A 22,631-nucleotide genomic window follows, 5' to 3' on the forward strand; every position below is an offset into this window, starting at 1 on the left:
TACACCTCACTTCCTGTGCCCATACGTCTCTATGACAGATTTCGGCACCTTGTACTCGCCCAACCCCTCGGCCTTCAACCACTCGTTCTCCACGATGTCGAATCGCACAGGCCCACCGCAGTCGAGCCCTTCGGGCGTGTACCACTTTGGGTCGCCAGGTAGCGCAATGACGGTGAGGATGTGGCCGTAGCGCACCTCATGCGTGCCGAGAGCGGTGCCTGACTGGGTGTCGAGGCAGGTTATGAGGTCAGGGACGATAGCGAGGACCTTGGGCGAGTCGTGGGGACCAGAAAGCGAGCGCGCGACGAGCCATTCGTTCTGGAACTCTAGCTCCACTTCACCTTCGAAGTTGTCCCTCTCGAGGTCATCGCCCCCGCCCTCACGCTCCGCCTCTGACAGAGCAACGAGACGCAGGCGACCCCACGTGAAGGCAGAGCGCACCTCGCGGGCAACGTCGATCACCTTGCCAATGAACAGAACTCGTCCAGATTGCAAGCTGAAGATGGCGCGCGGGATTGACGCCACGTCATTGCGCTGTCGGCATTGAGCGAGAGCACGGCCTATCCACCAACACTGCGAGACGGTGTTGTGTACAGCATACTTCTCAATGACGCTGACAGGCTGCGGACCAATGGAGTAGAAGGCCATGCTACCCAGCACGGAGCAGGCAGCTCGCAGCAGAGGCTCGACATCGAACTTGCCCTCCGTCGAGGGAATTGCCACAATGTTGCCCACTGCGTCTGCGATTGCGGCTGGAGCATGAGCGCCTGGCACGCTGTATGCGATAGGCGTTGCTTGGAAGAGATTTGGGTAAGCACGGCCTTGCAAGTCGGCATCGAGGACGGGCAGGTCAAGGTGGGCAGACGAGCCGAAGATGAGGGGTTGCAGGCCGTTGCCCCCTCCGATCTCTTCGGACATGACAGCTCCTACTTGGTGCATGCTGATGTTCGCCTGCTTGCAAAGAGCGGCAACGGCCGCCTCGATCTCATGACCGGCTTGCAAACGCTCGTTGGACACCGAGGGAGAGCCCATGAATCCGCCACGTAGGACGATCTTGTCCCTCTCTACATCCGCAACGCGCTTGATACGGATGCGACCGCCCTTTCGCAGGATCTCGCGAGCCATGATCATCGGATAGTAGGTGGATCCTCCTCCGCCTACACCAAGGACACCGCTCCCATCGGCAATCCAGAGGAGGTCGAGCTCGCTCAGATGCCATTCATCGTCGACGATGCGAGGGACGTAGGCATCGATATCGAGGGGAGGGAGGGGATCGAGCACCTTCGTGGCGCTGGTGAGTGTGACCGGTGGAGGTAGGACCTCGACGGGCTGAGCATCTTTGCTGGCGCCTTCTGCGTCGGCTTCGGAGGTAGGTGCCCTGGTGAGATCCACCTCCCCCACCGCTTTGATGATCACGCGGGTGGCTCCGGTGTTGACGTACTGGATGGGGAAGTTGTCAACCTCAGCGATGATGACCGAATCTGCCTTCGCACCAGACTGGACGGCTTTGCTGACTGCATCGCACTTGAGCTTCTCGAGCACGACAGGCCACTGTCCGGGAGCCACGGTCACGATTGTATCGACCACTCCAGCGACGCGAGCACAAGCGGCTCCCAAAGCGTTGGCGCAACCAGCCATCTCGCCTGGTCGGATGACCTTGGCGACTCCTTCGAAGGTGGCATCCTGCGGCACAATGATGGAACCACCGCCAACGAGAATGACCGTAGCTGGGTCTGGCGTGGTCTTCATTTTGGAGATGATGCCTTGCAGCTTGTGCTTGATAGCGTCTTGAGCCTTGCGAAGGACTTTGTTGCCGAAGAAGACTCGTGCGAGAGTAGCATCGCCGAGGCTAGCAGCTGCTCCACTCGCGATGGCTACGTCCGTCGCCGTAGGCACTTGACCTCCAAATGCCAGTCCGTCCTTCACGAGTCGATAGCCAACCGAGTCTGCTCCGACAGTGACGTTGCCACTCTCCTCATTCACGCGCACGATACTGCCTCCACCGAGGGCAATGCTCTGCACGTCAGGCATCGAGAAATTCATCCTCAGTCCAGCGACCTCAACAAAAGCGGCCGCAGGGCGAGGGAAGCCACTCTTAAGCAGGACGCCCACGTCGGTCGAGGTGCCACCAATATCGACAACAATGATCTGACCCTTCTCCTGGGCCAGAGTCTGGCGATCAAAGCCTGCCAGTATACCAGCGCCGCAGACGCTCGCCACGGAACCCGCATTGAAGCTACGAACGGGCAGGCGAGCGGCCTCGTCCGCAGAGCAGAGCGTGCCGTCGTTGCGAGTAAGAAAGAGGGGCGTGCTTGCCGTCACGCCGAGTTTGCGGATGGCGGAGACGAATGAAGCCACGGTGATGCGGGCGAAGCGCAGTAGGCTGGCATTCAGGACAGTAGCTGCCTCGCGCTCGAGGAAGCCTACTTGGCCCACGTCACGGGAGCAGACAATGCCGACATCAGGCAGCTCCTTGCGCACGATGGCTGCTACGCGCTCCTCCTGACTAGAGCCGTCAACGTCCAGAGGCGAGTAGATGCCGCAGATGGCCACGACCTTGAGGCCCTTCTCCTTGATATTGCGGCACTCGGCTCGGATCTCATCCTCATCGATCTCTCCAATGGGCTTGCCGCTGATCTGCAAACCTCCCTTGCAGATCCTCGCTGAGCCTTCGAGGACCTTGCGCAGCCCTGGCGGAAAGTCGCAGAAGGGCGGGCATTCCGACGTGTAGGGAGCGCCGAGACGGAGGAGGGCCACGGGCTGGAGGCGGCTCGAGTCGGCACTCAAGGCCGCGTTGAGAAAGTGGGTGGTACCAATCACGATGGAGGCTGGCAAGCAAGAGAAGGGGGTCAGCGTCGGCTGACGTATCGTGGCCGAGGCTTACTAACCAAGGCGGGCCGGCTCAATCCTGGCTTTGGCGCACGTCGCCCGCAGCACGGCAAGAATGCCTTCCTGAGGATCTGCCGTCGTAGCCGACTTGAGTGCTGCGACAATACGTCCAGAGTGACGCTCGATGATGGCGCAGTCGGTGTTTGTACTGCCGGCGTCGACGCTGACGATGGAGCAGACCGTGCGTCAGTTACCTCGCCGGGGAGTAGGCCATCGTACATGCACTCACCCGGCTACGAAGACTTCTTCATCGGATATGGGGCTCATTCTGTGTGATGACGACGACGAGAGGAGAAGTAAAAAGTCATCGAGGTGAGCGTGCTGTGTACGCTCCCTTTATCTCCTCGCTCGTCTGCTTCAATATCGAGCCGCTACGGAGTAGCGGCACGCGATCTACGGCATCACCGCAGGTGAGCCGCGCAATATACGCGCTATCTCTCTCGTGTCTCAACGCGATCGCGTAAGCGTGCAAATGGTATCTTCGAAGATACGGCCGTCTTGTCAGAGAGCCTACACCTCATCCTCACACCACGTCCGACGTATACCATCCTCCACAGCAACATGACCGATAGCGAAGCAACCCGGAAGACCAAGCTGACTATCCTGCGCGACCGTCTTGAGGTCAATGATGGGCCAGGTGGCAAATCTACCGCCTTCATCAACAACGACATCGTTCCCCTCGAGCCAGCTCGGCGGCTGTGGGGTCCAGTATCTTTTGCTGGCTTCTGGCTCGTCTGCTCGGTCAATATCTCGAATTGGACCATGGGCTCCGCGCTGATCTCACTTGGCCCCAATGTGCGCCAGTGCGTGGCCGCCATCATCGTCGGGAATATCATCGTTGGCATAGGTGTTGTATTGACTGGCGCGCCTGGTGCCAAATGGTGAGCTCCACCGTTCGCACGAGGGTCGACTCTTGCTGATTTCTTGGCGCGCAGGCACATCCCCTTTGCCGTGACCTGTCGCTCGACATGGGGCATGTGGGGCTCCTTCTTCCCTCTCGCCAATCGCCAAATCCTCAGCTTCACCTGGTCAGCCTGCCAGTCCTACTTTGGCGCTCGATGCGTCCGTATTCTTATTGGCAGCATGGTCCCAAGCTTCTACAAGTGGAGCCAGCCCCTCGCCGGCGGCACTCTGGACAGCGCCACGCTCGTCTCCTTCGTCATCTTCGTGCTGCTGCAGATGCCGCTCCTTCTCGTCCGGCCGCAGCACTATCGCAATCCTTTTCTCTACTTCAGCGGAGCAGTCTCACTGCTTTGCGTCGTGATGCTGACCTGGGCGATGGCCAAGGCGGGCGGCGCAGGAGCGCTTGTGCGCGACAGCTCCGCCATCTCTGGCGTGACGCAGGTGCATGGGACAAAGCTTTCCTGGGCAATGCTCTACGCCGTCAACACGGTGATTGGGTCCATCTGCGCAGGTATGCTGAATCAGAGCGATTACTCGCGATATGCGCGCAAGCCTTACGACCAGGTCTGGGCACAGGCACTTGCTATCCCGCTCTCGAGGACCTTCTGCGGTACCATTGGAATCATTGTGACGTCGTGTGCGGCACAGTGGTGGCCGGACAAGGTAAGCTAGCGTCGAGAATGAGGCTCAAGGCTGTGCTAATCGCAATGCAACATTACGCTGGCAGGGACTCCTCTGGATGCCGCCTGACCTCCTCGAGCAGATTCAGGCCAACGACAATGTCGGCAAGACCCGCCTGGCCGTCTTCCTTGCAGCGTTGGTGTTCTTGAGCTCGCAGCTTGGCATCAATGTGGCCGACAACTTGACGGCTTCCGGAGTGAGTGCAGACCTACCCGGTCTTACTTACAGCACCGAGCTCACGATTCCTCGCCCACTGTCTCAGATCGATCTAGCCTCCATGTTCCCACGCTGGATGACAATTCGTCGCGGCGCCTACTTCACGGCCTTGGTCTCTGTGCTCATTCAGCCCTGGCAGCTACTCAACGGCAGCTCCGTCTATCTGTCCGTCATGGGATCCTACGGAGTGTTTCTAGGCCCGTTGACTGGCTTGCTCATCGCTGACTACCATGTAGTGAGGCAAAGGAAGCTCAAGCTCTCCCACCTCTACGAAGCTACGCCGGAGACGACGTATTCGTTCTTCTGTGGATTCAATCGTGAGTCCAAGTACGCCAAGGTGATGGTGACGAGGCGGTCCACGCTGACCTCTGTCTTGCCGCAGCACGAGCCCTCTTGGCTTGGGTACTCGGCGTCTTGCCCGCCTTCCCAGGCTTCGTGCATAACGTCTCGCATAAGGGCGACTTTACGAACTACAACGTCGGCTGGTCGAGGCTGTTCCACTTCTGTTGGCTAATCGGTCTGACCATCAGCGCCTTCGTGTTTACCGCTCTCTGCTACGTTTGGCCGCCGCAGGGTCTCGGGCATGTGGACGACTACGAGTGAGAACGGCGATGCAGCGTTGGGGAGGTGTAGAGAACTGACACCGCCGCCTCCCTCCCACATCGCAGCGTCTTTGGGACTTTCGGACAGGCAGAGGCAGCCCGTGGGTCGGGTGAGAAGGAGTCGCCAGACGAGAAAGGCGCCAAGGAAGGGTCGCAGCAGGTCACTGTTGTTGAGCTTGTCTGAGAAGCTCGATGCTGTCGTGTGCTTGCCTATTCTTGATCGCGCCTGGCCGCCCCTTACCTCCTTTATGATGCCGATGCATGCTCGATGGTATTCTCTTGCTTCCTCAAAGGCTGCTTGTACGTGTGAGCATTCGTGGAAAAGTCAGGACTCGGGTACGAGCTGACGCGAGCTGAGGATCGAGTCGCCCTCGGCGATCTCATCTGGGAGCCCGAGCGACTGTGTAAGCTTCCTGGACGGTCAGAACCGCCCCTTGCTAATCATGCTGCTGGTGACGTCTTGGCATCTGTATGTCTGCACGCCCTTATGGCCGTCATATCCTTCTGCTGTGCTCGGCGATGATCGGTCTATGATCGTCGACTGAGGTGACGTGGGACGGACGAAGCGATGGAAAAGAGAGAGAGCAGCAGCAGCGGGACGGACCTCGCCTTGCCCCGTCCGCGGTGCCCCGCACCACGATGTCTGCGTGCGTGCAGCGAAATTGACCTCTTTCTCTCCTTGCGGCCTCGGCTACGACGGTAATCTCCTGTCTGTCTTTCTCAGCCGTCACTTCGTCTACCAGCGGGAGCTGAGGGGCAAGGCAGGACGAGCTTTATCCAGATTGCTGTCGGTCGACGGCCCGACAAGCTTCGTTTAGCACTTTCCTCGCTCGTGCGAGCGACAGAAAAGACGCTGAGAGGCCAGGTAAGCCTACGCCGCCGCCCTGAAGAGCACCCAGAGAGTGTACAGTCGAATATATTCGAGTGGAAGCCGTAAGCGAAGCAGCAAAGATCAATCCGGTTCCTGACAGGCGATGATGAGGAAGCTTGCGAGGATTTGTGAGCCCTTGCCGAAGGAGCCCCACAGTCAGAAGGTCGAGATGATGGTCGGGAATCTCGTGAGCTCCTCAAGACGACCTATATAAGGTCTCCAACTGCTGTCCTCGGTGTCGATCCTCAAGCCTCTCCGCCACCTCTTCCTGCCCCTCTCCCCTCCACCGTATCCCCATTGCCATGGCCAACAGATACCTCGTCCTCTTGGCTGTCGCCCTAGTCACGCTCTCGTTCACGAACGCAGCACCCACCTCGTCGGCTGCCACGACCCACGCTCTCTCAATCGACACATCAAAGACGACTGCCTCCAAATTCGGCATCTCAACCTTTATCGAAAACTCCATCAACTTTGGCACCGATGGCGGTATCTACGCTGAGCTGATCCGCGACCGAGCTTTCCAAGAAGACTTCTCCCCTCACTGGTCGTCCATTGGAGGAGCCAAGACTGAGCAGACCAAGGCTAACCCGCTTTCCAAGGCGCTGCCCAACTCAGTCGTTGTCACGCCCGGGAACGCGGCGGGCGGACTGCGGAACAAGGGATACTTTGGCATCCCAGTCAAGCCGCAGACGTATGCCGTCAGCTTCTACGCTCGCTCCGTTGATGGCGCCAATGCGCAGGTGACGGCCAAGGCTAGCCTCAATGCCGAAGCTGACAACAAGGAATTTGCCAGCGTCGACGTGCCTCTTGCGCTCACGGGCGAGTGGAAGCAGTTCAAGGTGGGTAGAGTCGCGCTACGGTTTCGTCGCGTTGGCGCTCAAAATGCTGACGTACCTACGCTCTTCGCTCGCAGGCCGACCTCGTGTCCACGCAATCTGCCTCGAACAGCAACAACACCTTCGGCCTGACCTTCCCGCAGGGCACCGCCGCCGTTCAACTCAACCTGATTTCCCTCTTCCCGCCCACGTACGAAGGCACTGTCGGTCGCCAGGACATCGTTCAAGCCATTGCGGACCTGCAGGCCCCCTACACCCGTCTTCCTGGCGGTAATCAGCTCGAAGGCAACTCAATTGCCAACGCCTACAACTGGTCTGAAGCCGTGGGACCCCTCACTGACCGACCTGGTAAGCCCTCAGTCTGGGCTGGCTACGACACAGATGGCTACGGGCTGCACGAGAGTCTCGACCTCTTCGAGAAGATCGGTAGCGAGCCCATTTTGGGTCTTTACGCGGGCTATTCGCTTGACAAGAAGAGCGTGGCAAAGGAGAACCTCCAGCCTTACGTTCAATCAGCCCTCGACCAGCTGCACTACATCAAGGACGCGCAAGGCTCCTCCGAGTACGCCAAACGTCGTGAGGGCAACGGGCGTGCCCAGCCTTGGAAGCTCAACATAGTCGAGATTGGGAACGAGGACTGGATTGCGCAGGAGGCCATCGACACGTACGGATTCAGGTATAACGCGTTCTATCCGCAGCTGAAGAAGGCCTTCCCGGACGTCAAGTTCATTGCATCGAGTCCTTACTCCACGGACAAGTCCAAGCTTGCCGGAGTCGATCAACATGACTATAACACAGTAGCATTCGCCTACGCTCAATTCGGCTTGCACGACTCTTGGCCCAGAAACGGTACGGAGATCATGGAGTTGGAGTATGCCGTGATCAACAATGGGCGCTGCGGCGAGCAGGCTGACGGCGCGGACCTCTACACGAACAAGTGCCGTCTCACCTACCCTACCTTGGAGGCTGCGCTCGCCGAGGGTGCCTGGACTATGGACTTTGAGCGCAACGGTGACCTCGTAACCTCAGCCGCCTACGCTCCTCTACTGCACAACTCGGCAAGCTCGCAGTGGAACCCAGACCTCATCGCCTTCGACCACAACACCATTGCGCTCAGCCCAAGCTACTGGACACAATACGCCTTCTCTCGCAACCGTATCGACAACATCCTCGGTGCCAACCTTACCTCGGGCAGGCCTGGACCCATCTACTGGTCGGCGGGCACGTTGAGCGGCTCGGGTGGCAAGACGCTCGTGGTCAAGCTTGTCAACAGCGCCAGCTCTGCACAGGATGTGGCGATCACGGTCGCCGGTGGAAAGAAGCTGGATGCGACTACGGCGAGCCTGTGGGGGTTCGGTGGGCAAGACGATCTCGACTCGGTCAACACGGTGCAGAACCCGGAGACGGTCAAGCCGTATACCAAGGACTTGCCCGTCACGCAGGGCGCGACTGACTTTTCTGTCAATATGCCAGCGCACAGTTTCCAGGTCGTCAAGGTTGCCATCGCATGAGGCGCATCGGCTTGCGAAAGGATTCTAGCTAGCTCGACGACTGTGGTTTTTTCGCGCAATTCGTAACGACGCAACAATGACGACTCAATGGATGAATGAATGAATGAATAAATGAACGAAGCAGACAAGCGAGCAAGTGATACATATGGAACAAGTGACGTGTGTGCATTCTCGATGATGATGACCCCGCGCGCGGCTACGCGACCCCCTGCGGCCTCATCTGACTAGGAGGCGCGCTCGTCATAGCATCTTCGAGCGAAGGGGTGTCCGGTCCCGATCCGCCTGACGTCGCTGCGGGCGCAGTCGCTGCGGTCTTTGGCTGTGGCTTGGGCCTATGGGTATCCACAGCCTCAATGGGCAAGGGGAAGCGTTTCTCGTCACAACCGTACGCCTTGGGCGTCAGCTGGATCACCGTGTGTAGTGGGATCTTGATGTACGGTAGGTCCTCCTGACTCAGCCCGTGGAAGTAGGCGTACAGGCAACGCAGAATTGCCTGATGACCGATGATCAAGATGTTCTCCTGACGCTCGAGCTCCATGATGACTGGCTCTAGGCGCACGACCACATCGCGGTACGACTCGCCTCCGCGGTAGCGGTAGTTAAACTTGTCCTCGTCCCGCGAGGCATAGTCTTCCGGATAGTATCGCTCAATCTCATCGTAGGTCATCGAGTCGCAGACGCCGGCGTCGAGCTCGTCAAGGGATTTCCAGGCGAGCTTCGGATAGGGCAAGCCGCTAGCCGTCTGCCCTGTACGACGCAGCGTCGAGGTCCACACTGTCAAAGGAGCATCGCCAACTGCCTCCTGCACCAGCTCAGGTAAGGCCTTGGCGTACGTCCAGCCACGGGGACTGAGGTCCGAGTCACCGCCAATCTTGCCCTCAACGTTATACTGCGACTCGCCGTGCCGAGAGAAGAAGATGTTGCGGGGTGTGATGTGCAGGTTCATGAGGTAGAAGGCGATGCGCGACTCGAGATAACCTTGAATGTTGTTGACGGTCACTGAGCGGCCAACGTCGATGACTTTGCAAAACGAGAGGTGAGACTCATCGCCGTGACTGTCCAAGGCTTCGTAGGATTGCTCGTAATGCTGAATACGCTTGAGGAAGTCCTACCGGCGTGGGAGACGGAGGGTTCAATAGTCAGTCCGCGCGTCGAGAGGTAGGTCTAGGTCACGCGAGTGGGATACGCACTGCTTTGGCGTCCTCCGGCGACATCCCTGCGTAATCTGGATCACCCGACGATACCTTGACTGCGATGTTGGCAGCAATCACTGCCGGGTCTGTCGACATGCTCTCAAGGAAGACGAGCTTCATACCGGGCTCCTTCTCCACTCTCCTCTTGAGTGCCTCTCTCCTACTCCTGCTACTGTTCGTCGCATCATGAATCCCCACATTACCCCCACGCTTGAGCCAAGTAATGAGCTGCTCAAGACACTCCTCTGCCATTTGCGTTCGGAGCTTGTATGCGGCTGGGTTGCTCGGGTCAAAGAAGGCGGCTGACTGATCCTCCTTTACGCCGGACTTTGCCAGCTTGGCTCTAGCTAGAGCACGACGCAGCTGGCCGACGTTGAATACCTTCACCGAGTACTCTAGCCAGCGCAGATATCGCATGAGCTTGTTGCTGAGATAACTCTTTCCTCTCGCTGGGAGGCCGACCATCGCTACGACGATTTTGGCCTGCGAGTAATCGGGCTTCGCGCCTATCGTGCCGGTAGCGCCAAGTCCAGTGGCATCGTCGTCGACCGAGGCAGAGTAGCCAGAGAGATTAATAGAGTGCGATAGGCGATGCAGTGAAGAGCGTCCAGTTCCCGAGAATGAGGAGTGGGATGAGGAGCGCGAGAGGGAGGATGTCGGAGTGGACGATGAGCCATCGTTGCGAGGCGAAGATATCGGGGTGAAGGGAGAAGATGACGAAGGCGTATTGGACGACATGGTGTGATGTCGTGAGATGAGTTGGAGTGGGTTGTCAAGAGGCGAAGAGGATGATTGTCAGCCAAAATGCCCACTCCTTCGAGGGTCTGTGTCGTCTTTGTGGGATCGGGAAAGGCGGGAGGCGGGAGGCTATCGGCTGATCCAACACTCGACGACGGCTGCATCGCCCGCATCGCCGTCCGCCGGCCTCGCCCGGTCCACTTGGGCGAGCGGAGCGGGCGCCGACGAAGACGGCGCTGTGTGTGACCACGACAGAAAGCAGCGAGGGCAGCGAAGGCAGCGAAGACAGCGAAAGCAGCAGTGGCCCAAAAAGCCGAAGACGAGCAAGAGCGCGGGTGGGCACCCTTTGGACACCGAGTCGAAAAAGTAACACGAGACGAGAAACTCACCTGCGGACCCCAGATTGGTCGCCTTCTCCATGACACCGCCAGCTCCACCTCCCGCACCGCTAGCCCCGGCCCCTTCACCAGGCCCTCCCTCTCCCACTTGAGGCGTCACGTCGTCGTCGTCGTCCCAAAAGACATGGCCGCCCGCACTTGCGCCTCCCTGATCGCTCTCCCCACCAGGCGTAGGAGGGTCAGTCCCCGGACGAGAACCCCTTGCACTCTCATTCAGCTGCGACCACTCTTGACCAGCAGCTTTCGCGAGTTCAGAAGAGACGAGCTCTGGATGATCTCGCAAGAGGGCTTGCAAGCCAGAAGAGGTAGACGCGAGGGCTGAAGAGGCGACTGCCTCCTCGAATGCTGTGCGCTGGTCGGTAGAGAGGGGAGCCACGGGGCGTGTAGTGACTGAGCCCATCGATGGGTGACGAGATCCATGTGACGAGTAGTAGCCGCTCGTAGTTCCCGTGTGAGGAGGAGATCCGGCGTGAGATGAGGCCGACGTGCCTGCCCCGCCCCTCGAACCAGGGCGACGAGACCCGGAAGCTCCAGCATTGCTGCTCGGGGTCGCGTCGCCCGTCTTGGCAGTACGATGCTGACTGCGCTTTCGCCCCACATTGACGCCGCTGCCGCTTCGAGGAGGGCTGCCAGCATTCGCTGCGGAGCTCGTCGTTGGAGGAGAGGTTGAGGCTGTATGCGCGGCCGGTACGGTCGTCGACTCGCCCCCTGGCATGCGACTGAGCGGCGCCATCATGGGAGACGTCCGCGCATTGCTCGAGGCGCGACGAGTCCCAGTTGACGACGATGATGAGGATGCGAGGGGTGCGGCTGGCGTAGGAGGAGGAGGATGAGGTGTCGCAATCGGCTGCGCTGCTGCAGAGCCAGACGAAGGGGCGGGGACAGCTGCTGGCGCAGCAGTTTGTTGAACAGGTGTGCTCTCAGATGAAGAGGGCGACATGCTATCAGTGGGGTCTCTCTGTCGAAATGCTCTGCTCTGTGGAGTTTGGAGATTGTGGGGAAGGATGCAAGACGCAATGGCGATGATGGTGCAGCTAATCCCACGTCGTCTGCATTGCTCAGTTTTCCAGTCTCGTCTGGCGCACGGACGCGGTCGACGCAGAACACGTGGGCGCGGCAGAGCCTGCGCAACAGGCGGCGCCTACGGTGGAGAGAAGGGGTTCAAGGCGACGGAACGATTCGATTGCGTAATGAGAGATCTGCGACAACGATAGCCAACGAACCATCGAATTGAGGTCCACAGAGAAGAAAAGAAGAAACCATTACGAAGCAAATGATTGTGTGCGCCGCGCGTCCGCTCACTTGAAGGGAATCCCGTTCTGCGCCTTCTGGATCCCATCGTAGACAATACTCCTGATGTTCTTGCTAGCATCGTTGATGAGCCCCACAGCATGTCTAGCTGCCTGCCTCTCATCCATCTCCGGCACAAACCTACTTCTGAATCGTTTCATCGTGTTACCGTCCGTGTACGACGGCAGGCCCGTGTGCTTCATGAGGTCGCACACGCCAACAATCTCGTCCACGTACGGCCTAGCAGCAAGGAATGCCTTGACCACGAGCTCAGAGAAGAGCTTGTATCCCTGCGAGTCAATGCCGCCCATGACCTCGATGAATTCGGCAGTCAGCTTGAAGCTGTAAGGCTCAAAGTGCATTCCACCGGGTCCAATGTCGAAGAGGAAACCAAAGTCGATGTGCACCAGGTGACCCGTGTCATTCTGGATCATAATGTTACCGTTGTGCCTGTCTCGGCACTGCATGACGTGGCAGGCGATAGAGTAGGCAGCCATGGACTGGATGAAGTTCAGTCGGGCACGCTGGAATGGAATTGAGTCCACGTTGCCAAAGCGGCCCACGAAGAAGTCGAGGAGCGAGTTGATCTTGCTGCGTCCCATCTCGTCACGGGATGTGGCGTTCGCTACGACGTCGATGACACCACAGCCGGGCCCCGTAGCAGTTACGCGGTAAGGGTAGAGGTAGGCGTCCAGACCTACGGCAGTGTAGATGTTCTTGAGCATGGCCATGACTTGAAGCGCGAGCACGTCCTGACGACAGTCGTCTCCGACCTTGAAGATGGCCCCCTGCCAGACGTCTACGCCCTTCGTCGTCTCCTCGCCCGATTCCGGGTCCTCAGTCGTGACGTCGCGGTGCACCTTGAATGTGGCCATGAACGGCGCCTTTGCGTGAGACTGGAGCGGGCGACCGGACTTACGGTCCAAGTCCACAACAACACCATCGGGATTGGAGGGCAGGTACACTCCCGGGTCGACCTTGATGGCAGCCATCTCCTCGTCGATCTTAGCCTTCTTCTCGGGCTTGCTCTTCTTGATGTAGGGCTTCAGCTTGCCCGAGATGCTCGTCACCTCATTGAAGAAGCCAAACTCCCTGTCGTAGAAGTCCTGCGCCTCCCCATCCAACGCCTCGACGATCAGCTCCGTCATGCGGTCCAGCGTAGGCTTCATCGGGTCAGGCACCTCGCCATCATCGTCTTGGTACGAGTTGGCCTTCATGTTCCACAGAATCTGGTGGCAGAACAACTGCGAGACTTTTGACGTCTCAAAGATGAACTGCTCGACGTACCCGTACTGGTCGTCACGGAGAGCCTGGACCACTTGCGGGACGTAGAAGAAGGTGAGGTCGACGGGATGGTGCTCGAGAGTGCGCATGGCGTACTGCAGCAGCATGGGGTTGTTGCCGTACACTGGCTGGAAGAGGCAGATGGCGTCAATGGGGGAGACTGAGCCCCAGTAGAGGAGCCAGCGCAGGTCCGTCTGCTCGCGGAGAGCGAGGCGAAGGTGGTCCTCGGTCAAGAGATTGAGGGCGTCGCCCGTCTTGTACACCTTGTGCGGCTCGGCGCGAACCAGCTTGCCGGCCTCGCGACGGACCGTAGCGGCCTTGAAACGGACAGGAAGCTGGGCGACAAGAGCGGGCTTGATCTTCCAGGCAGCGAGTACCGTCGCCTCCCACTTGGCATCGTTCATCGTGCGAGCCATGTCACCTGAGTAGTCGCTGCCGCGCGTTGGGTCTTCGAGCGGGTTCTGCCAGACGCTGAGACGACGCAGCTCGTCTTCGAGGAAGAGGGTCAGGACCGCACGACGGTCGTCGGCTTCGCGCTGAGCTTCTTGCAGGGTGAGGTAGCCAGGCAGGCGAATGGCAGATGCTGTGACGCCAATGTACGACGTGGTGATCGATTTGGATCGCACGCTGTCGGCCTTGACTGTAGCCAGCAGATCCCTGAGCAGTTGCATCTCGGCAGCGCTCTGCAGCCTGTTCGAGCCGTGGCTGAATTGCGGGCTGTGCGCGAACCAATGGAAGGCCATACCGTAGAGAGCCGTACGAAGCTTGTACTCCACGAGCCCGTCCAGCTGTGACCCCTGCACCAGTTGGAAGCCAAACAGCACCAGAGAAAAGAAGGCTTGCCTCGCCAACGGGTGCGCGCTCATATGATCCGTAGCCGCCGCACTGCGCTGCAACATCCTAACCAGAGCAAGAACCATTGTGGGGTCTCGATATCTGAACGCCTGGAATCGGCTACTCATGAGCTGCACAAGGGTCAGATGCGGCATGAACAATCGGTTGGCCTTCTCCCCCTCCCTGACGAACTCCGCACGATCAGAAGCGGACATCTCCGTCTTCTGGATCAGTGCGTGTTTGCTGGTGAAGTCATCTTGGAAGAGGCCGCGCTTGGCTTTGACCGTGGCCGCCCAGCCGATGGAGAGCTCAACCATGATCTTCGTCTCGAAGAGTGGACGCTCCCCGATGATCCAGGTCCAGACGTGACTAGCAACCGTGATCGCTTGCGGAGTGAAGGCGCGGATGGGTAGGGCGACGATGTGGTGGAGGAGGTCGAAGTCGGCGTGCGGCAGAGAGACGACGAGCGCCGCAGAACGGTAGAGGAGGCGACGCAGCTCTGCGAAGGGCAGTGGGCCGTGGTGCGCCTTGCCGTCTGCAGCATGGGCGTGAGCGTGGCCAGCAGTTAAGGCCTCGCTGGCCTTGCGCATCTCCTCTTTGCAGCTTTCCACGCTCTGATGTGAGAAGCCGACGCGCGGATCCTTCTTCAGTTCCACCATCGTCTTGGTCAGGGCGAGGTGGATGCCCGTCATCTCTCCCTGGTAGGTCGACTTGGACGTCAGCTCGCCAACAAAGGAGCTTGACAGGTCTGAACGCCAGCCACCAAGCGCGGGCAGGTGGTAGTCGGACACTCCCGAGGCAGGAAGAGCACGCGCGTAATCGAGTGCCAGACTCTTGCCCAGCTCAGCTGTACCGGGCAGCACATCGTCGTCGAAGGCGGCGAGGTAGCGCTGTAGGATGCCTTGCAGCTCGACGGGCGCACGGCCCAATGAAAGGCCGAGGTACGACTTTGCCCTTGTGTAGAAGCCCGACAAGATCTCCTCTCGCTGTGTGTATGAGTCAGAGAGCTCAAATGCCAGCTTCGCCCTCTCCGAGTGAAAGTGGTACACGGGCGAGAACTCATCGCGATACTGGCCCTCGCAGGCTCGGCGGAGCAAGGTGAGGATCTCGAGCAGCGCAAAGACGACGTCCTGATCGCAGATGAGGCTGGGGAAAACGTTGACCAGTCGATCGAGGAAGCGGCGAGAGACAGCTCGGACCTTTTCGACGCGGTGGCAGCTGCCAAGCAGGAGGTTCTTGACTTCTGCTGAGACGCGCGGGTCGACGGTGTGCTTGTTGACGCGACTGGAGAGGTCGTCGATGAAGCTTGCAATGACTCTGTCTGCGATTGCGTCCATTGAGCCAACGAGACTTGACTTGTTGAGTCCCTGATTGACAAAGTACCACAAGATCATCGAGGGGCGTCCCATGGCAGAACGGGTGCATTCGAGGTGGTAGATGGTGGCAAGGAAGATGACTTGCGGGAAGCCGAACGAGCGAATCTCGCTGCTGTGGTTCGGGATCACGCTGTCGAGGAGCTTGCGCTGGCTGTCGAGCGCTGAGGAGGAGAAGTCGCGCTTCAGAACCGAGTTGTACTGCAGGTCGCTCTCCAGGTAGTTGACGGACGTCTCAGGCACGAGAGTCGGGGTCTTGAGCGAGATGATACTCAGCGAGTCTGCGACGGCATCGTCGCCTGCGACAACGGAGCTGCTGCCTCGGCCAGCCTTGTTGGCCAAGTTGAAGATGACGCACAGGAACCACATGTTGCGGAAGAGTGAGACCATCTCAATGCTCGGCTCAAGGTGAGGATTGATGTCGTCGTGCGAGAGGAGGGCGGCGATGGGGGGTAGCAGGCTGGCCAGGTCGGTCGCGAGCTCGCTCTGTTCTCCCTTGCTCGACGAAGAGGCTGAAGCTTGGAGGGCGAGACCCTTCTCCGAGAAGAGTTGCAGCAGCTCCACCAGGTAGAGCTCCTTGCGGCCAATGGAGCCAAAGCGGTCTTCTTCGGTGTCCAGACCAGCTTCCTCTTCGCTGTCGATTCGGTCGTCCTCCTCGCGCAGAGCTCCCAAGCCTTGGGCGAGACGCAGCTGGGCGAGCTGGATCGGAAGACCTGTTCGCCTGTTCGCCCCACCGCTGATGGCACTACGAGAGACCTGTGTGAGGGCGCGAATGACGTCGACAAAGGTGGACTTGTGTCCAGCGAGTGCGAGGGGTACCAAATTGTTGAGGATGGCAGCCTCTGCTTCTGCGTCTGCGGTGCGAAGACGTTGCAGAAGCATCGAGATGGCCAGTCCCGTGACGTCGGGCCGATTGATTTCGAGCGCCAGGCGTGACACGATTGTCACGATGCTAAGGTGGATGATACGCTTCTCCTCCTCATTACGTTGCGCAAAGAGTGCCTGAGAATGCGACTTTCCCATCGAAAAGTCCCTGCCCGTGACGGCCTTCGAAAGACCAGAGCGTACGGACATGCCGCTGGCCGCGAGACCACCAGCACCGGCACTGCCGTTGGACTCTCGCCCAATGTGGTTGAGCAGCGCATACATCGTCGAGACAGCCAGGTCATCGCCTGGTGCGATGGTGACGCAGTTGGCGAGGCACTTGGCCGCAGAATCGAGGACAGGCGAGATGTCCGTCCCGTCCGAGATGAACATGGCCTGCGGCGAGACGACGAAGCGCCTGAGCTGCGTGCTGAGAGGCCCGACAATGGAAGGGAAATTGCGGACCAGTACACCAGCACTTTGAAGTGCCGCCCCTTGGAGGATGGGATCGATGATGATCGCTGACTCGCTCAACAGGGCACGAATGCGGACGAGGGTGTGGGCGTCTAGCGCGGAGTTATTGACGCGAGACAAGGCGATGGAGGACAGCGCGCCTAGCTTGAGTGCCTCGCTGAGGATCTCAAGGGAGTAGACATCGTTGAAGAGCTGGCCATTCTTGCGGCCTTCCTTCTCGATGAAGCGCTGCACATCGTGGTAGGCGCGGCTGGCTAGGTGGAGCGAGGCTGCCACACCTTGGGTGTTGCCCGTTAGGCTGACCCCGTCAGATCCAAAGGCAGCAGACTTATTGCCGCCAACAAGGGAGGAGAGGAAGCCACTGCCATTACCGTTCGCAGAGCCGTTGGCGGCGGCGAGTGAGGCTTTGTCGGTGCTGTCAAGGGTGACAGCATGGCGATACAGCTTCTGCCAGGCGCGCTGCGTGGGCAATTGGCTCGTTGTGCCTGGGCTGACATTGTCGACAGCGGCATCGATGGTGTCGATGTGAGGAGGAGCAGGCTGCTGCGGCTGGTCGCCATTCTGTGCTGTGCCATTCTGTTGAGGCTGCAGATTGGCATCGAGATCTTCAGGGGCGCGAGCATGGCTTGCCAGAGTCTGCGAGAGGACCGAGCCCAAGATCTCGAGAGCGCTGCAGAGCACAAAGTGACCCGAGAGAGGTCGGCCAAGGCGCTTATAGTGGGAGAGGAGGGCGTAGCGGTAGTCGAATGATTCGTCGCCCATGACGTCCTGTCCTTGTGTGTAGGTGAAGCCGCCATTGAGCACTTCGTCAACGATATCATCGCCTTCGTCTCCCGAGAAAAATGTCTCGGTACTACCGTGCGATCGACCATCGTCCTCATCGTCCTCTTCCTCATCACGACGTCGAATAGTTGCCTCTTTAGGCTTGCGACGGGTAGCGCGAGTGCCCTGAGCGAGAGCGGCCTGCTGCTCAGGCAGGACGAGGAGGACGTGGTTGAGACGCTGTACCGTCTGCGAGGTACCCGTAACCGGAGTGAGGGCGGTGACCAGGCGGGCGAACTCGGGAAGGGTCCACTTGAAAGTCGTCGAGGAAAGAGCTCGATAAAGACCGTGCAGCATGGGGACGAGGCGAGTGACGACGATGTGAGCATCACCGGAGGAGGCACCGAGACCGGCTGAGAGGCTGCGACAAGGAACGAGCGGTCAGCATGCTAAAGCTGCTCCCTACGGGTCGAGATAGCGTGGCACTCACTTTTCTGCCAGCACAACAATGGCATCAAAGCACTTTGCTCTATGCTGCGGCGCATTACCCGCCGTCTTGAGCAGCGACTCGACGAGTGCACCGGCAAGGCGGTCAGCCAAAGGCCACTCGTTGGCGAGTCCAACCAGCGCTTCGACGTCCGTCGCAGTCAAGCTCTTGGTGGCATTGATCACATCGTTGAGCACTGGTATGAGGTGCTCCTGGTCATTGACGCGACCACGCTCCGTCACTGGGTTGACGGCAGAGGAGATGGACGAAAGGAAGCGCGACAGGCTGATGAGGGAGTGAGCCGCGTTGATCGAGAGGTAGTGGCCTGATCCTCCAGTGAGCTTGCTAGCTTTGGAGGAAGATGCGGAGGCTGAGGAGGTGAGGGCAGAGAGGTGTTCAGGCTTGACGTGGTCGACGTCATTGGCTAGGATGCTATCCGCTAAGTTGGAGGCAAGTCCGTCGAGGATCAGCTGATGGGTGGGCAAGTCGAGGCTGCGGGCAGGGAATGCCAAAATTTCAGTCAGTTGGCACGTTCACCATCGTCGCTACTCTACCTGCTCACCTGTCCATCCTGCTTGCTTGTTATGGGCGCAGATGGTGATGAGGATAGTCAAGGAGCAAGAGGAAGGGTAAGCAGCCAGAGTGTGGGGAAGCCAACGCAGCGCATACAGTGAGCACGAGGGACGGCGGCTCAACTGCTGCTCCACTCCCTCTGCTCGTCTCTCTCCAGTCGATCCAACTCCGCCCCTCTTCGCGATCGACGCTCGCCTCCGCTTCCTCCAGCCGACAGTCGTGCGCGTGAGACACGAACGACCCCGTTCACTCATCACGATCCCCACACACGCTCGACTACGACATCGTCGACGGCCAAGTTGAGAGCTACTACGGTTACGCGCAAACTGTGATTGAATAGCAGCAGCTAGGGTAAAAGAGCTCGTCATCAGAACAAGACAGAGAACGAAACGGTAAAGATGGCCAACTTGCGAAAAGGGCGACCAGAGAAAGAGCAGGAAAAGAATGTAAAGAAAGGAAAGTGCTGATGAAAAGAAAGTCGGTAACGACTGTGTAAAGAGTGTGGTGCGGGCGTAGTAGGGTGAGGGTGCGTTCTGAGGGATAAGGCTATGTGCGTGGGAGGAGGGCGAAAGTGCCATCGCGAGGGTGAAGGGCCAGAAGGGGGGTGGGGGGGGAAAGAGACACGCCATCAGGGCGGCAAGGCTGAACAGCCTGCGCAGGCGGTAGATCCACCCGAGTATAGAGTCCGAGAAGTCGTCAGGTCCGTACTGAGTTGCCGTGAGATCCGAAAGCACGCTCAGCGACTGGCTGCATCGCTTGTAAAGCCATGTTCGTCTGCTGTCACGGCTCCACCCACGCTACTCGTCATCCCGCCTTCTGCTCCGCTCGTCATCCCTCCGGCCTCATCATCCGTAGTACCTGAGCCGGTACCCGTGCCTGTTGAGTCGCCCATTCTCATATGCGCGGGCAACTCTCCCTTGCTAGACTGACAGCACACGAGCGGCGCTGCTCCTTCCTTGCCACCGTGACCATTGTCGCGGCGAAGGAGACACCATCCGTCATCGTATATCCTGACGACGTGCAGCTCCTCGCGCGTCTCTGGTGTGAGGTCCAGCTCGTCTGACAAGCCAGCAGAGTAAGGATAGATGGCAACGACTGTGTCTCCCGGTGTGATCTCCTGGCCGGTGTACTGGCAGCGCACGGAGGGGACTGTTGTGCCTCTGCCATCCGTGCCGGTCGTGGCCGTGGAGAGCGGACGGGAGTTGGCTGAGCCGTCGTTGTGAGAACCACGGTTGCCCGCAGCAGCTGCCGCACCACCGGCGAGCGCGCCTCCTGCCAAGCCTGCTCCCGCGCCCATGCCCATGTTCATGTGGGATTTCTCGTTGCTCATGCTAGGGTTGCGGTTCGTGTCCTCGGACAGGTTGTAGGCCTTCTCTCTCGGGCTGGTAGTGGCAGCTGAGGCGGCACCGCCGAGCATGCCCTGACGATCAGATTGCGCCTCGGTCTCGTGCTGACGCTTTCTACGACCACCGCAGCAACAGAGGAAGAGGAGCCAGGCGAGAAGAGCGCCGATGAGGAGAGCGCCCAGGATGCAGCCGACGATGATGCCTGCAAGCTGCCCGCCGCTCAGCCTGTGCCCGTTGCCGCCGTTTGAGTTGGCGCTTGACGAGGATGCATCGCCAGTCTGTTGTGCAAAGCCGGGTCCGATGCTAGTCGTGGGGCGGACGAGGGCTGCTGCAGGGTAGCCCATTGCAGCACATCCTGAGAGGTCCGTCTTTTGATCGTAGCAGCACGTTGGCAGCGACCCGCTGCCGGCACTGCAGTACGAGCAGAGCTGGTCATTTGCTCCTGACCCCCACCCGCAGTTGGGCTCGTTCGAGATACCCTCCACGCACGTTGCATTGTTCGTAGAGTACATGGCCGTCCAGCTCGTGCAGCCGTCATGGTCGTTTCGGAGCGTCGTGTTGCGGAGATCAACGAGGGATGCCGGCCTTAGACGACTTGTGGGTGTGCAGTAGCTGGCGTTGCTGACGAAGGCGACCTCGGAGTTTGCGTATTCGGTGCAGGTATTTTGGCAAACAAGAGGGGTGGAAGCGTTGGGGGAATTGGGCTGGGTGCAGCCAGCATTGTAGCTGTACGAGGTGAACTGGCCGCAGAGGACCGTCTGCGCCCACTGCAAGGTGGCGTTGAGCGATCCAGTCTCGTTACATTGCAGGCCCGTGTGCAGCTTCGTCTGACGGAATTGTTGCTGTCAAGGAGCGAGGAGAGAAAGCGTGTGTGAGCGGTGTGGCCCCTGACGAATACGGGCCGCTGCCTCAACACTCACGTAGTCTGTGAAGTAGCGTCGGAACAGTCGGTCGAATGATGCGACATCGCTGACGTCACTGAAGAAGGAGTAGGCTGGTGCGAGGGCCGAAGGGCTGATAGCTGCGAGCGAGCGAGGAATGGGGAGGGAGGCAGGTAGGTGGTGAGTACAGGTTTTCTTAGGTGTATGCGGAGTGAGGTGCGCGATGATGCTCACTGCTATTAACAAATGAAGGGCACATTGTGGAGCCCGTCAGAGGCAGACATGACGCATTGTCTGCTTGCGCCTCGGCGACGTTTGTCCATGATGACGCGACGAGGATGGCGGCCAGGGACACAAGTGACCTGAGGGAAAGCATCGTGGATCCGCGCACTAGGTGGATGGATGCACGCAGCTAGAGGGGCGGATATGGTCAAAGGCGCCTGACGACCTAGTGACGTGATATGTGCGTGCAGATGGTGGCGTGAAGATGGGCCAAAGGAGAGGATGAAGAGGGAGGCGCGACGGTGTGGTGTGCAAGAACGACGAGCGCAGGTCTAGAGTGGGGCTTGCAGAAGCCCGTTAAGACGGGGACGCGGCGGAAGGAGGAGGGAGAAGCGGCCTGCCTGTCTGCGTGGTAGGGGGAGCGTCTGCCGTAGCAACGAGTGCTGGCGTTGTTGGTAGTGGAGTGGCGGCTGTGACGGTGATATTAGAGAAGAGGAGGCAGTTTCGAGGATGAGATGGCGATGCGATCGATGTCAGTCAGACAGAGACATTGACCCGCCCGCGCCCGCGCCTACTCTGCTCTAGCCTGGCCCACGACACGCACACACACGCACAAGGGGCAAAGGCGACGACGGCGGCGGCGGCGGCTGACGGCTCGAATAGGCGGGCGGCGAGGCGAGCGAGAGGGGCAACAGTAAGGAGGCGGGAGGCGAGCAGAAGCGCAGAAGCAGTCGGGCGGGCGCCGAGGGGGCGGCACACCAGGCACTGGGCCACAGGGAAATTTTAAATTGCCGCCCGACCTGCCCGCTCGATTCGACACAACTCTGAGCCAGAACGGTGAACGAACGAATGAACTTCCCTCGTCGGCAGGCAGGTGCAACTACGCCTTGGCCAAACAACCAGCCAGCCAGCCGGCCAGCCAGCCACTTGGCTCGCGAGGAGCTCGTTGACGTCGATTCGATTCACAACCTGCTCGCCTAGTGAAGCCAGAGCCTTTCTTCCCCTCGACGATGGCATGGCGTCCCGTCTCACGCCCACTCACGCTCGTCGTCGTCACGGTCTGCGCTGTGCTCGGTCCTCTCATAGCCGGAAGACCTCTTACGCTCGCGCCCTTTGTCCTCCTCCTCGCGGAATGAATGAAACCGTACCGATCAACGAGCGATGACGGGTCCTGATGAGCCCTTGACCTCGCCCATTGGCCCACTGCTCGCCCCGCCTTGACTGACTGATTGACTGACATGTCCCTACCCAAGCTCGTGGTATCATCTCCTCGTTCGATCAAGCGCACCACACTAATTTGCTTCTATGCCCGCCCTAGCGTACCGTAACGCGTTGCTACTGCGTCCACTTGCGTTGCTTTTACGTGCGGTAGACTCTTGCCTGACCACGCCTGTTGCACCGTC

At 59.4% G+C, this 22,631-nt stretch overlaps 7 protein-coding genes across 7 annotated transcripts; 2 read left to right on the forward strand and 5 right to left on the reverse strand.

Annotated features, from left to right (window-relative positions):
- Positions 1–6: 6 nt before the first annotated feature.
- BDZ90DRAFT_261819 (Hydantoinase/oxoprolinase) lies at positions 7–3,156 on the reverse strand (the record flags this gene model as incomplete). The annotated part of the gene is made up of 3 exons (XM_025508415.1): positions 7–2,828; positions 2,889–3,052; positions 3,119–3,156. The coding sequence occupies 3 exons, from the start codon at positions 3,154–3,156 to the stop codon at positions 7–9; spliced, it is 3,024 nt and encodes a 1,007-aa protein (XP_025360658.1).
- Positions 3,157–3,393: 237 nt separating this feature from the next.
- On the forward strand, positions 3,394–5,563 carry BDZ90DRAFT_275559 (NCS1 nucleoside transporter). Its single transcript, XM_025508884.1, has 6 exons — positions 3,394–3,770; positions 3,825–4,455; positions 4,520–4,669; positions 4,736–5,006; positions 5,072–5,288; positions 5,358–5,563. Exons 1-6 carry the CDS (start codon positions 3,451–3,453, stop codon positions 5,473–5,475), a joined length of 1,707 nt encoding a protein of 568 aa, XP_025360659.1. The 5' UTR covers positions 3,394–3,450; the 3' UTR covers positions 5,476–5,563.
- A 414-nt stretch (positions 5,564–5,977) lies between these two features.
- On the forward strand, positions 5,978–8,631 carry BDZ90DRAFT_281018 (glycoside hydrolase). Its single transcript, XM_025509331.1, has 2 exons — positions 5,978–7,001; positions 7,076–8,631. Exons 1-2 carry the CDS (start codon positions 6,465–6,467, stop codon positions 8,507–8,509), a joined length of 1,971 nt encoding a protein of 656 aa, XP_025360660.1. The 5' UTR covers positions 5,978–6,464; the 3' UTR covers positions 8,510–8,631.
- On the reverse strand, positions 8,562–10,210 carry BDZ90DRAFT_233641 (fructose-2,6-bisphosphatase). Its single transcript, XM_025506705.1, has 2 exons — positions 9,700–10,210; positions 8,562–9,617 (listed from the first exon to the last, which is right to left on the reverse strand). The coding sequence occupies exons 1-2, from the start codon at positions 10,165–10,167 to the stop codon at positions 8,706–8,708; spliced, it is 1,380 nt and encodes a 459-aa protein (XP_025360661.1). The 5' UTR covers positions 10,168–10,210; the 3' UTR covers positions 8,562–8,705.
- Positions 10,211–10,569: 359 nt separating this feature from the next.
- On the reverse strand, positions 10,570–11,778 carry BDZ90DRAFT_261823 (hypothetical protein; the record flags this gene model as incomplete). Its single annotated transcript, XM_025508416.1, has 2 exons — positions 10,570–10,676; positions 10,830–11,778. The coding sequence occupies 2 exons, from the start codon at positions 11,776–11,778 to the stop codon at positions 10,570–10,572; spliced, it is 1,056 nt and encodes a 351-aa protein (XP_025360662.1).
- A 297-nt stretch (positions 11,779–12,075) lies between these two features.
- Positions 12,076–18,855, reverse strand: BDZ90DRAFT_281021 (hypothetical protein). Its single transcript, XM_025509332.1, has 3 exons — positions 18,769–18,855; positions 18,210–18,698; positions 12,076–18,140 (listed from the first exon to the last, which is right to left on the reverse strand). Exons 1-3 carry the CDS (start codon positions 18,774–18,776, stop codon positions 12,137–12,139), a joined length of 6,501 nt encoding a protein of 2,166 aa, XP_025360663.1. The 5' UTR covers positions 18,777–18,855; the 3' UTR covers positions 12,076–12,136.
- Positions 18,856–19,122: 267 nt separating this feature from the next.
- Positions 19,123–21,834, reverse strand: BDZ90DRAFT_233643 (hypothetical protein). The gene is made up of 3 exons (XM_025506706.1): positions 21,241–21,834; positions 21,046–21,146; positions 19,123–20,967 (listed from the first exon to the last, which is right to left on the reverse strand). Exons 1-3 carry the CDS (start codon positions 21,380–21,382, stop codon positions 19,516–19,518), a joined length of 1,695 nt encoding a protein of 564 aa, XP_025360664.1. The 5' UTR covers positions 21,383–21,834; the 3' UTR covers positions 19,123–19,515.
- Between the last annotated feature and the right edge of the window lie 797 nt (positions 21,835–22,631).

Source organism: Jaminaea rosea (assembly GCF_003144245.1).
Source record: "Jaminaea rosea strain MCA 5214 unplaced genomic scaffold BDZ90scaffold_12, whole genome shotgun sequence".
In the NCBI taxonomy this organism is placed as follows: domain Eukaryota; kingdom Fungi; phylum Basidiomycota; class Exobasidiomycetes; order Microstromatales; genus Jaminaea; species Jaminaea rosea.

What these genes read in the sequence shown, in the direction of transcription:
- BDZ90DRAFT_275559 (XM_025508884.1), top strand. Translation starts at nt 3,451, where the DNA reads ATGACCGATAGCGAAGCAACCCGGAAGACCAAGCTGACTATCCTGCGC. An exon ending in CACAGTGGTGGCCGGACAAG is followed by an intron (nt 4,456 to 4,519) that starts GTAAGCTAGCGT and finishes TTACGCTGGCAG; the next exon opens with GGACTCCTCTGGATGCCGCC. An exon ending in GTTCTTCTGTGGATTCAATC is followed by an intron (nt 5,007 to 5,071) that starts GTGAGTCCAAGT and finishes GTCTTGCCGCAG; the next exon opens with CACGAGCCCTCTTGGCTTGG.
- BDZ90DRAFT_281018 (XM_025509331.1), top strand. Translation starts at nt 6,465, where the DNA reads ATGGCCAACAGATACCTCGTCCTCTTGGCTGTCGCCCTAGTCACGCTC. An exon ending in GCGAGTGGAAGCAGTTCAAG is followed by an intron (nt 7,002 to 7,075) that starts GTGGGTAGAGTC and finishes CTTCGCTCGCAG; the next exon opens with GCCGACCTCGTGTCCACGCA.
- BDZ90DRAFT_233641 (XM_025506705.1), bottom strand. Translation starts at nt 10,167, where the DNA reads ATGGTCGGCCTCCCAGCGAGAGGAAAGAGTTATCTCAGCAACAAGCTC. An exon ending in CGCCGGAGGACGCCAAAGCA is followed by an intron (nt 9,618 to 9,699) that starts GTGCGTATCCCA and finishes CCACGCCGGTAG; the next exon opens with GACTTCCTCAAGCGTATTCA.
- BDZ90DRAFT_281021 (XM_025509332.1), bottom strand. An exon ending in ATTGTTGTGCTGGCAGAAAA is followed by an intron (nt 18,141 to 18,209) that starts GTGAGTGCCACG and finishes TCCTTGTCGCAG; the next exon opens with CCTCTCAGCCGGTCTCGGTG.
- BDZ90DRAFT_233643 (XM_025506706.1), bottom strand. Translation starts at nt 21,382, where the DNA reads ATGCTTTCCCTCAGGTCACTTGTGTCCCTGGCCGCCATCCTCGTCGCG. An exon ending in CCCTTCATTTGTTAATAGCA is followed by an intron (nt 21,147 to 21,240) that starts GTGAGCATCATC and finishes GCTCGCTCGCAG; the next exon opens with CTATCAGCCCTTCGGCCCTC. An exon ending in GACGCTACTTCACAGACTAC is followed by an intron (nt 20,968 to 21,045) that starts GTGAGTGTTGAG and finishes GCTCCTTGACAG; the next exon opens with CAACAATTCCGTCAGACGAA.